The following is an 11,171-nucleotide window of genomic DNA, read 5'->3' as shown; positions in this document are numbered from 1 at the left end:
GGGCATTGCACTTGCAGCGTGACGCGATCCGGGGGACTCAGAAACCGGAGCTGGCTCGTAATGGCGGCACCCGCGCGCTAAATATAGCGCGGGGGGCGGGGAGCGAGAGCGCTGTGCGCGCACCCGCCACTCGCCAGAGCCGCCCTGGTCGCCGCGGACTCCACATTCCAACGTCGCTGTGCTGCCGGTCTCTGTACCAGTGACTGAGTGACCGTCTTCTACCCGTGCGACGTAAGTGCAGTGATACAGTGAAGAGTGACTTTTGTGGTGGAACTCTCGGCGAAAGTGGTTTGGCTAAAAATACGCGCGCGCGTGGAAATAGCAGCGCCATGTATAGAGCGGATTACGTTACGCTCGTAGCGGCTACGGGCCCGGCTGCGGAAACTACGTTAAAACTTATTTTTGTAACACAAACACACATACATGACACACATTTTACACGTTGCTGAAATTGGTAAAAAACTGTAAAAAATAGTATTTTACAAGAAAAGTTGGAAAAAATGTATGGAATGTAAAGAATTCCAAAATTCCAGCTCCAAGATATAAGACTCAAGTTGACTCAATTTATAATCTCTGTAAGAAATCAAAACTATCAGAATTCTATCAGATTGTTTTGAAAACTATAGTAAAGTTCTTTAAAAATCGGATCAACATTGCTTTATGTCCTTTTAACTGTGATAAAAATGTTTTTCCGCATTGCTTTCTAATGAATATTTTTTACCGAAGTACACCAAACGTAAATTACCCTTAATTATCATGTTTTCATGATATAATCTATGTTGAGAAGTTTTTTGAAAGCTCTTCTTGGAAAGTTGACCTACATTTTCGATACATAATATTAATATAAAACTATCGAATCATAGCTACATAATTTAAAAAAAACTGACGGAAGTTTAATAAAATAAAGTATAAAAATAACTGAAAAGGATAAAACTTTCTAAAAAGCACTTACAAATGTAACATAGTATTTTTTAATGAACAACTTTCAAACTTGATGAAAACTTGATAAAAATAATATTAAAAAATATAAATAAACTCATAAATAAAATAAATAAATGTATTCTGTAATTTAATTTTGCGCTACTCTAAAGATTTTAAACGTTACTTAAATAAAATAAAATATGAAACATAAAATAATGATACAAAATGAAAAATGATTAGAATTTTTTCATTCAACAATTTCTTTGAAATTGATAAAATATCTGGTAGTTAAAATATCATTCGGCACTTTCACGCTATAAATATTTTTCGGAAAATCTTATGGAGCAGTCGCGTCGGTTGCCACGCAGCTGTGTCGCGGGTTCTAAAAAAATTCAAGGCTCGACGAAACCCGAGTCTGGCCGGAGCGCGGCCATTTTTGCGCTTTCGTTGAACCGCTGCCAACCGCCGTAGGAGTGCGTAATGGCGCGAAAGCTAACCCCGCCAGAAATATCACACATAAACAATACGTTTCCCCGTTCACGGGTGGCCCACGCGAATTTTTCACGTTGGCAACGACGCTGGAATGCAGCGTTTCATGAGCGATAGCGATTCGCGATCTACGGATATAGCGATTTGATTATCAGATAAAACACAATAAACATGACACAGATAATAATATGAAATGCAATGAAACCGAGATAAACAAGAAATCCAAACAGAAACAAACTCGATTGATTGATGCTCTCAACATCAACAAAATTGAGAGATAGTTCACGTTGCTTACGCTTAGAGTACTTAAAGATGATGCTCCTAAATTGATTACATGGAAAATACAATGATGAATTTAAAACCAAATTATATGACAACAATTATCATGCAACAAGTTTCGATCTGTATAGTTAGAAAGAGAATAGAATCGACGCAATCAAAATGCATAGTTTCCGAAAATAACTTGATGCGATGCCAATCCGAGATTGATAGCGTGCGAGTTGATTGTAAACAATGTCCGTCGCTTATAAATGGATCGCCACAACATAAATAAACACTTTTCTATCTAACACAACACTCGACACTAACATATATTTTTGTTTTACAGAATAAAAAACTACCAACATGTCTGACGAAGAAGAATACTCGTAAGTATCATTTCATAAGACACAATATTTAAAGTTACATACTACATACAGTACATAATTCAGAGAACACAATTTACACAAACGTTAGAATACCCCTGTACTTTAACTTGCATAATTTATAGTCACCAAGTGCTAACATACATTGAACACCCTATAGTCATTTGTTTTTATTGAATTTCCCTAGTGTTGTACGGTATATAACGGATTTTCTGTGTCAAACCTTCTGTTAACGTTTGCGTGTGTTCCACAGTGGCTCCGAAGAGGAGGAAGTAGAAGAAGAAGTCCAAGAGACGTAAGTGTTGCAGCCGGCTGCTCTCGACCTGTCCTACCGAAATTTAGTTCTCTCTAGAAACTGTTTGGTTTTGAACACTTCAGCTTCTCTGCGCCTGGTACCTACTTTGCCTCGGCGATTCTACTTTCCAAAACTATTAGACTCATATAGACCGTCAAGTTTTAGTTTCTGGTTGATACGGTGTGAAGGATTTGAGGCATGGCCGCGACTTGGTCCCGTTCTCTTCGGTCTCCCAACTCTTGGGCTTTGTGCACGCCCTCACCAAACCCTCTTCTCTCTTTTGTTGCAGGAAGTAAGTGGCGTGCCCTTTTGGTTGATCCGGCACTTACACTCGCTTGGCTCATTCTAGGCTAAGGGTAGCGCTTGTCTAACGCTTCTAGTGCTAAGTCGAACGCTTCTGTTGCTTACAGACTCACCGCGAGCCTCTAAACGCTGCTGCAATTAACGCTTATCAATGTGGGACATTTCATTAACCAAGAGTCGAAGATGCGCGACTCTGATAGAAAAGATCAGTCCATCTCACGTAAGTAACGCTGGTCTTCCTGACGTCATCGGAATCATTGTCCTGTTGTGTGACTGATAATGGAGTGCCGTTGTGGTCCGTCTGCGCTGTAACATAATGTTCGCTTCTTGTACCTTCTTGTTGTCATTTATTCAACATCTGGATATATTTTAATCGATATTATTTTTTTCCACCTGCCGCTGCCTTCGTTGCCGACCACAGACCCGCTCCTAAACAAGAGTAAGTACCTCAAACCAAATATCTCAGTAAACGCTTTGCTTCGGCATACACCTGTATGTTCTTACATTGGAATGATTGGCGTTAACTGACAAATTACAAAAATACGAATGATCTGTATTTTAGGTTCTTCAAAATTCTAAAAGTTACAATAGCTATTAACGCAGTGTTTGTGTCGTGGGTGAGCAGATAATCGTTTCACGCTTAAGTTTCTTTTTGAGGCCTTTTTGTTTACCAGTGAACGAATCAAAAGCGTAAGTCCAAAATCCTACTTTTACAAGTATCATTGGCGATCGTTTGGTAAATAAAAAGGTGTATTGCGAAAACTGTAGTTTATTGCAAAGATAAGTAGAGGCTGATTGTCGTTTTCTGTTTCTAGGAGTAGACCATCGATCGCGTAAGTTGCACCGCTCTCTGTGGTGTCACTAACTATAATCCAATCATTAACACAGTGAGGCGCGGGCGCACAGTTTACGGCCGTTCCCCAGATTCCAGATTGATCGCATCCGACCAGTTGACCGGTCGAAGCGTATAACCGCACACGTAGCTATTTATACCGCCGGTAGCCGTTCTATTTTGGCACTCGCGCCCGCGCCGCTCTACGATACAAGATGTCGGTCAACAGACCGCCCGAGTTGTCTCGGCGTATTCCTGGGCTGCATGAAGGAATAGCATGACATCTGAGCATGATTACCTAGTAATATACATAATCATTATATGTGTATCTGTGAAACGTTGTCGTTACCTGTATCATTTAGCGAAACAAACAAACAAATAAACAAACCATATACAATTACAATACACTACACGTGCTTTAGTCGTAATAAATAATGCCAATACACAATAGATGTAATAATAGCTTACTCGAAACGATCTAAATTTTAATACCAGTAGTTAGAGGATCTACAAACGAAAAAACTGACTTAGTTTTATTTTAACAATTTTATGTTTACATTACAGACAACATCTAAAATTTTAACAATATGTACAGAAACAACCTAAAATTCCTGTTTAGACGCTACTAAAAGAGCGTTAACAGAAAACTGATAATTCTAACGAATTTATAAACAGACTGTTAAAACTCAATCACCGTAACAGACGTTATATTTGTATGTCGGCCGTTGTACAACGGTGCCTAACATTAACACAAGGTCGCGTTGAGGCGAGGTAACTAATCGATTCCGTTATTTCCTCAGGGGCGAGGGAGATCCAGAATTCATCAAGGTAAATATACTTTACATGTTTACTCTACTACACAATTTGTAAATCTTTGATGCCGTTGCCAAAAACTAAACTACTATTTGATTGTAATAGCAACCTGTAAAACCTATTTCCAAACAGAATAATAAAAATCTTCCTTTGGCAATAATTATTTAGAGGCATTTAAAAAAATACTTTCTGAGATTCAAAAGTACCTCAGCTCACTAAAATACTATGTTTCCTAGTTCCGGAGATCCTATATTCTACCAGAAGTTAATTTACTAACTCTTGTTCAACAGCGTCAAGATCAGAAACGGTCGGACTTGGACGAGCAGCTGAAGGAATACATTAACGAATGGCGCAAACAGCGGGCCAAGGAGGAGGACGAGCTCAAGCGCCTCAAAGAGAAGCAGGCTAAGCGCAAGGTAAGATATTCATACCTCGATGATATGATAGTATTTTCCTAGTCACTTGGAAGACATAAGTGCAACTTTAAATAAAATATTGGTCTAATTTTCGCAATTGAAAAGACACGTTTCTTATCACCTTTTAGCTACAGATGAAGCCCTTTTTCCCAACCTAAACCAGATATTCAAAATCAAAATCAAAAGTATTTATTCAGTTTAGACCACAAGTGGCACTTATGAACGTCAAAATTATTATAGAAAATAATAAAAAAGAAAGAAAAGTTAGCCCTTATGGGGCACTTTACATGTCTCCTTATCTTTTGGGCCCTACCAGCGCTTCGAGACAAACATATGGCAAGTGCTGAGAAGAAACGCCGGAACAAACTCAGTCACCACTAATTGCCGGGAATTATCTAACGCTAAGAATAACCAAATTCGAGTACATCAAATATGTGCAGACTGAACTGACCACGCATCCTTGTCATCAATATAGTCTCGAACCTTGTAGTACCCTTTGGACATAAGGGTATTTTTTATATGTATCTTAAATTTGTTTATTGGTATGGGTATTTTTTATATGTATCTTAAATTTGTGTATTTATTAATAATATTCCTCAAATTGTAGGTATCTCGCGCTGAAGAAGAGAAGCGCCTCGCCCAGAAGAAGAAAGAGGAAGAAGAAAGGAGAGTCCGCGAGATTGAGGAGAAGAAACAGCGCGACATCGAGGAGAAGAGGCAGCGACTCGAGGAGGCCGAGAAGAAGCGCCAGGCTATGCTCCAGGCCATGAAGGAATCTAGCAAGACCGGACCCAACTTCACCATTCAGAAGAAGAGTGATAACGTGAGTATACGAACTTATTAGTGTAACCCACAAGAGAAGAGAAAAGTACTAGAAGTGTGATGATTAGAACTTTCGTTTGTTGTCCAATTTGTAAAATTTTGGAAAATTATACAAAGTCACAACAAAATGGTTCTTCGTCTTCGTTTCAGCCGAAAGACGTCCACTGCTGGACAAAGGCTTCCCCCGAGGATTTCCACAACCGGTCCTGCGCCGCTCGCAAACAAAATGGTTATTGGGCTATAAACGCCTATGCTACTAAAAGAACAATATCAATATCGGAAATCCAGTAAAGAGACTTTAAATTCCATAATTTATTGCCCCATAAGACCACAATGTAAAATTTCTGAAATAAAAAAAGCCATAGTAAGAAGTCACTTGAATGACAGCAAATGCAAAAATAAGAGAAACTAAAGAAAATGATTTATTCAACATGACTCTTTCCCCTTACAGTTCGGCCTCAGCAACGCTCAACTGGAACGCAACAAGACCAAGGAACAGCTGGAGGAAGAGAAGAAGATCTCCCTCTCCATCCGCATCAAGCCCCTCAACATCGAGAACCTCTCAGTGGACAAGCTCAGAGTCAAGGCGCAGGAACTCTGGGAGTGCATCGTCAAACTCGAGACCGAGAAATACGATCTCGAGGAGAGGCAAAAAAGGCAGGACTACGACGTGAGTACCCGTTGTTTCACATTACCTTAGATAAATAAGATAATCCTTATTTATCTATGAGATTTATTTATGATTACTACTTGAGAGTCACTTGAAGTCAAATAAATACTTTGACTTGACTTGACTCGAATTTTTGTCATTAGCTCTCTATAGTAGCTTTTCAAGCCCCGCGAATAAAGAAGACACAATAGATAAAATCAATTGTTACACAGTCATTATGTGACCGCTTGGGGATCGAAGGCCTCTATGATAATACTAATGTTAACGCGTGGATATACACGGAAATTTTTGGTTCAATCATTTATTAAAGACCGAGATGGAATTAATCTAAATTTTACCCTTGATAACACCGAATGTTTGAACTGTTTACATGTTTATGGAACTAATGAATTGTCTTTTGTCAACAGTTAAAAGAGCTCAAAGAAAGACAGAAACAACAGTTGAGGCACAAAGCCCTAAAGAAGGGTCTCGACCCTGAAGCCCTCACAGGCAAGCACCCGGTAAGATCCTATATGAATCATACATTATTATTTTAGTTTAACTTCAAAGGAAATCGAGTCTAACAAATACTTTAATTTTCAGCCCAAAATCCAAGTAGCGTCCAAGTATGAGCGACGTGTGGACACACGGTCATATGACGACAAAAAGAAACTCTTCGAGGGTGTAAGTATAAATACTCTGACATGATACAAAACAATTACTTATACAATGGTTAAATTACATTTGAGTGTTCTGTAACGGAACATAAAATTAAAAATTTTGATAAATCAGCAATCTTATGATTACAATGTGATATGACACAAGTCAGATATGAATTCATTTCAGAAATTTGATTTACTTTTCTATTTGATAATGTTTTCCTATAAAATATATCTATAAACCATATGATAAATAAATAATACAACATGATCCGTACCCCCATAAACACACAAATAAAGACAATTTAATTTAAAGCAATTTAAATACAGGGTTTAGATACTCAAATGGCCGAGTTCATGGATAAGTTGTGGAATGACAGGATGACCGACTTCATGAACCGCACCAAAAGTAAGCCGGGCCCGTTAACCCCCACGCATGTCGACATGGCATGTCTGTTACGATATACCCATTTTTAGACCTCCAATGTTGTATTTAGGACCCTGTGACGCATTAGATTCATATGTGATCGTAAAACTCGTTCTTGTAACCGGATATGCTTTTGTTTATCGTAAGATGTAATGTTTCGATGAAATAATATCTGTAAAGGTGCGCCCTCACCGGGAGATGTAACATTATTTATTTGACTTTGAGTATTACATTAGACCACATTCTATTCAGTGTTCCTCCCTCACTAATGTATTGCTCGAACCTTAATATTGAATGGAACTAAGTACCAATTCCAATGGTTTTACGACCACTAAATCTGAGTCTACTGCGTCATCATACGAATACAATTGCCAACACTGATTGGTGATTGATATTTGGTAGCATCGCACGTCCAAGCCTGCAAGCCCTCGAGCCCTGTGTAACCTTCATGTATTCACCCTTGTGTTAACCATTCCCCTAGGACCTAGAGAAACTCAACAAGGACTTCCTTGAGAAGGTGTGGCAGGAGAGAGCCGACCAGTTCGGCGGCAGGCAAAAGAGTAAGTACTTAACCTATATTTGGATACACCATGAATCTATTTTGGAACCGATCTTTAAAGCATGAAGATCAAAGATGGATGGTTCATCCAAAAATAGAAAATATTTTTAATTTAAAATATCCTCCCCATTCATTGATTTGTATGATTGCACGTTGCAAGTATAGTTTTTCTGAACGTTATTTCTCCTTCTTGAGTGTCAATGTTTTACCACTTTCTACAGAATTTGTCTTTCCCGATATTTAATGTGTATTATCCACACATTATTTATAACTCCTCTCTGATTTCGAGGTTCAAACACAGCGAGCTCTGGGTTTGAATTCCAGAAACTCAACATAGAGGAAAAATTATTACATAATTTCTTTAACAATAGCTAGGCTGAACCTGTAGTTTAAAAAGCACAGATTTGCCGGCTCTTAAAATGTAAGGCTACTGCCCGAAGCTGTTTCCATATCTTCGGATCTATCCATGTCACTCAATTATAAGATGATGTTGGCATGAGTGACAAACCCGAGCTAGTCAAAACAACAGAAATAAATTCCTAAACGACTAAAGGTAGCATTCGGATCAAGACGACCGCGACTCGAGACCGCGACCGGCGACCGCGACCCACTGCTTTATATGAATTAATAGGAAGTGCAGACGGATGCAAGCAACCGAGTCGCGCGACGTGTGGGCGTGGCCTGCCGGCTACTTGCGTCGCGCGACTCGGTCGCTCACAAGGCAGTGCCGTGACGCGACGGATGCAAAATGGCCGTGTTTTCTTCGCACGAAAACGAAATTTTAATAGAATTAGTAAGTTTCGTATGGGTCGCACGACTCGTGTCGCGAAGATTCGTAAGTAGCTGTCGCCCTGCGACCTGCGACCGGTTGCCTGTCGCGGTCTCGGGTCGTGGTCTCTCGTCGCGGTCGTCTTGATCCGAATGCTATCTTTACATTCACTTAAACACTTCACCATTTCTTTACTACATCAATAACTTTAACCCCTACAGCGAGACTGCCCAAATGGTTCGGAGAGAGGCCCGGCAAGAAGAAGGGTGACCTGGAATCGCCGGAGGGCGAGGAGGACGTGAAGGCCGAGCCCGAGGACGACGAGCCCGCGTACGAGCCCGAGCCCGAGGAGGAGGAGGAGGAGGTCGTGGAGGAGGAGGAGGAGGAGGAGGAAGAGGAGGAGGAGGAAGAGGAGGAGGAAGAAGAGGAAGAGGAATAAGTGAGTAGTTTTCATTGATATTTTATACAGGGTGTTAGGTAAATGGGTATATGAGCCGACACTAGCCCATGTTAACATGGTCATATAAATGGCATGGTGAAGTCAGAAAATTGATATCTTCATTTCAATTATTTTAATTTTCATACAAATCGGATTTTATAAAATTTATTTTGTATGAAAATTTAAAAAATAAAATGATGATATTAAATTTCTGACTTCACTATACCATTTATATGACCATGTTAACATGGGCTAGTGTCGGCTCATATACCCATTTACCTAACATCCTGTATAAGCGATGGTTGACGAGGAGATCCGTAAACGAACTAAAGTCGCTGACATAGCCCGACGGATTAGCAAGCTGAAGTGGCAGTGGGCAGGGCACATAGTACGCAGAACTGACGGCCGATGGGGCAGCAAGGTTCTGGAATGGAGGCCGCGTACCGGAAAACGCAGCGTGGGACGTCCACCCACAAGGTTAGGCTAAGGCTGATAAGGGTAGCAGGAAGGCGCTGGATGCAGGCCGCTACCAACCGTGCGATGTGGAAGTCATTGGGGGAGGCCTATGTTCAGCAGTGAACGTCCTGTGGCTGAAATGATGATGATGATGGTTGACGAGCTAAATTCCACCAGCCCCCTTCCATCACCGGGGAACCAGACGCAGTTTAGCGTACCATCCCTATATTGTCGATTCCACCAACTCGCACTAAGCGATTCGATGACTCTTTTCTAATGCGAACAGATAAGCACTGGAATTCGCTGCCTGCTGCTGTTTTTCCCGAAGACTATAATCCGGGCCTTTTCAAGGCGAGAGTGAATATGAACTTACAGGGCAGATATGTACTATCCTAGACTGCATCCCACTTAATATCAGGTGCGATTGTGGTCAAATACCTGCATTGTTATGCATAAACAATGATATCCTTGTGACTTTTGTTGCCCTGAATTAAGGTCCAAAACAATACAGAAATATTTGTCCGGGTAAGGGTTTATACAGTGAAGCAATCTCAATTTATAGGTTAATTTTGTGCCGCCACTTTCCGATGTGTCTGGGAATATGAGTAGGAGAAAGAGTAAGCAACGACAAGAGAATGGGAAAATAAGAGATGAATGTATATGTGTAAAAGAGATAAAAGGAGCCTGACAACTTAATGAGCATATTTTATTAAGAAGTTTGAAGGACCGAGTGAAGAGAAAACAAATAGCATCGACGAGAGAAATTTACGATAATTACAATGCTTTTACTCAAAATCACCTCATTTTGGTGACACGCCGAAAATGTAGTTTTACAGTTGATTAATTTGAAATGATGCTAAGTTACTTTATCTTTTGTTTCAGATACAATGATCCAGCCGCCAGGGAAGCCAGACCGCCGGCCGCGCGCCGGCCCGTACTGTTTTGTAACCAATCCATTAACTTATTATTATAAATTATTTTTATTATTTATACTGTTGAACGCTCGTTACGGAACATGCACTGCTTTTGCACGCGTCGCGAACATCTGTGACACACAATAAACTAATTTATTTCATAAGGCTGTCGACTTATTTATTTTACCCAGGTATTACGTATTAAAAGAAGCTAGCTTTAATAGCAGTCACCTATTAAATACTATGTCCGTTCAGTAAAAAAGGAATCGTACGCGTGATTGCTATATGCCATATGCATAGCAATAGTAGAGCTGAGAAAAGCGCCGCAACATACTCAGTCCAGAGATAAATACTATGAAAGAGTCACACGTAACAAGGTATTTTAATAGATAAGGAAGATAATATTTATGTTTATGACTATGGAAATATCAATACACTAATCACCTTGGACTGAATTCAAAACTTAATAGCGTTTCAAACGAGATATTGATGCTGCCTTTTCGATATCAACACCAAATCCAATTTGGCACAACGCCTAAGTATTAAATTTATACAGGGTGTATTTCAAATTTTCAAACGTGTGATATTGAGGAAATGGTTTCGATCTAAACAACATTCGCTATGGAAACACTGAGAATGATAATTTTCACGTGCAAAACCGTGGTCGCGCAAAACGTTTGTCACGTGCGAGACACATAACGTGACAATGAGACCATACCTTTTTGTTATCCCGATAGCAGAGACCATACCTTTTTATTATCCCG

General features: G+C 40.0%; 1 protein-coding gene across 6 annotated transcripts; it reads left to right on the top strand.

The window, feature by feature from the left end:
* The first annotated feature begins 119 nt into the window (after positions 1-119).
* LOC135073421 (troponin T, skeletal muscle) lies at positions 120-10,571 on the top strand. Of its 6 annotated transcripts, none has more exons than XM_063967603.1 (14): positions 120-231; positions 2,018-2,057; positions 2,308-2,349; positions 3,074-3,091; positions 3,468-3,485; positions 4,285-4,312; positions 4,588-4,713; positions 5,321-5,536; positions 5,987-6,205; positions 6,613-6,705; positions 6,788-6,868; positions 7,174-7,252; positions 8,820-9,037; positions 10,376-10,571. In XM_063967603.1, the coding sequence occupies exons 2-13, from the start codon at positions 2,035-2,037 to the stop codon at positions 9,035-9,037; spliced, it is 1,161 nt and encodes a 386-aa protein (XP_063823673.1). In that variant the 5' UTR covers positions 120-231; positions 2,018-2,034; the 3' UTR covers positions 10,376-10,571. The 6 variants fall into 6 exon arrangements, with proteins under 6 accessions (XP_063823673.1, XP_063823675.1, XP_063823677.1 ...); XM_063967602.1 differs by lacking the exon at positions 7,174-7,252 and adding an exon at positions 7,752-7,830 and having other exon boundaries at positions 121-231; XM_063967605.1 differs by lacking the exon at positions 3,468-3,485.
* Positions 10,572-11,171: the final 600 nt, after the last annotated feature.

Source organism: Ostrinia nubilalis, chromosome 7 (genome assembly GCF_963855985.1).
Source record: "Ostrinia nubilalis chromosome 7, ilOstNubi1.1, whole genome shotgun sequence".
In the NCBI taxonomy this organism is placed as follows: Eukaryota; Metazoa; Arthropoda; class Insecta; order Lepidoptera; family Crambidae; genus Ostrinia; species Ostrinia nubilalis.
The sequence above is the reverse complement of the archived record's forward strand: the minus strand, read 5'-3'. Positions and strand labels throughout refer to the sequence as shown.

Bases quoted from the DNA above. Each gene is read 5' to 3' on its own strand.
- LOC135073421 (XM_063967603.1), top strand. From the start codon at position 2,035: ATGTCTGACGAAGAAGAATACTC. The intron at 4,313-4,587 runs GTAAATATACTT...CTTGTTCAACAG, and splicing joins GAGATCCAGAATTCATCAAG to CGTCAAGATCAGAAACGGTC. The intron at 6,206-6,612 runs GTGAGTACCCGT...TTTTGTCAACAG, and splicing joins AAAAAAGGCAGGACTACGAC to TTAAAAGAGCTCAAAGAAAG.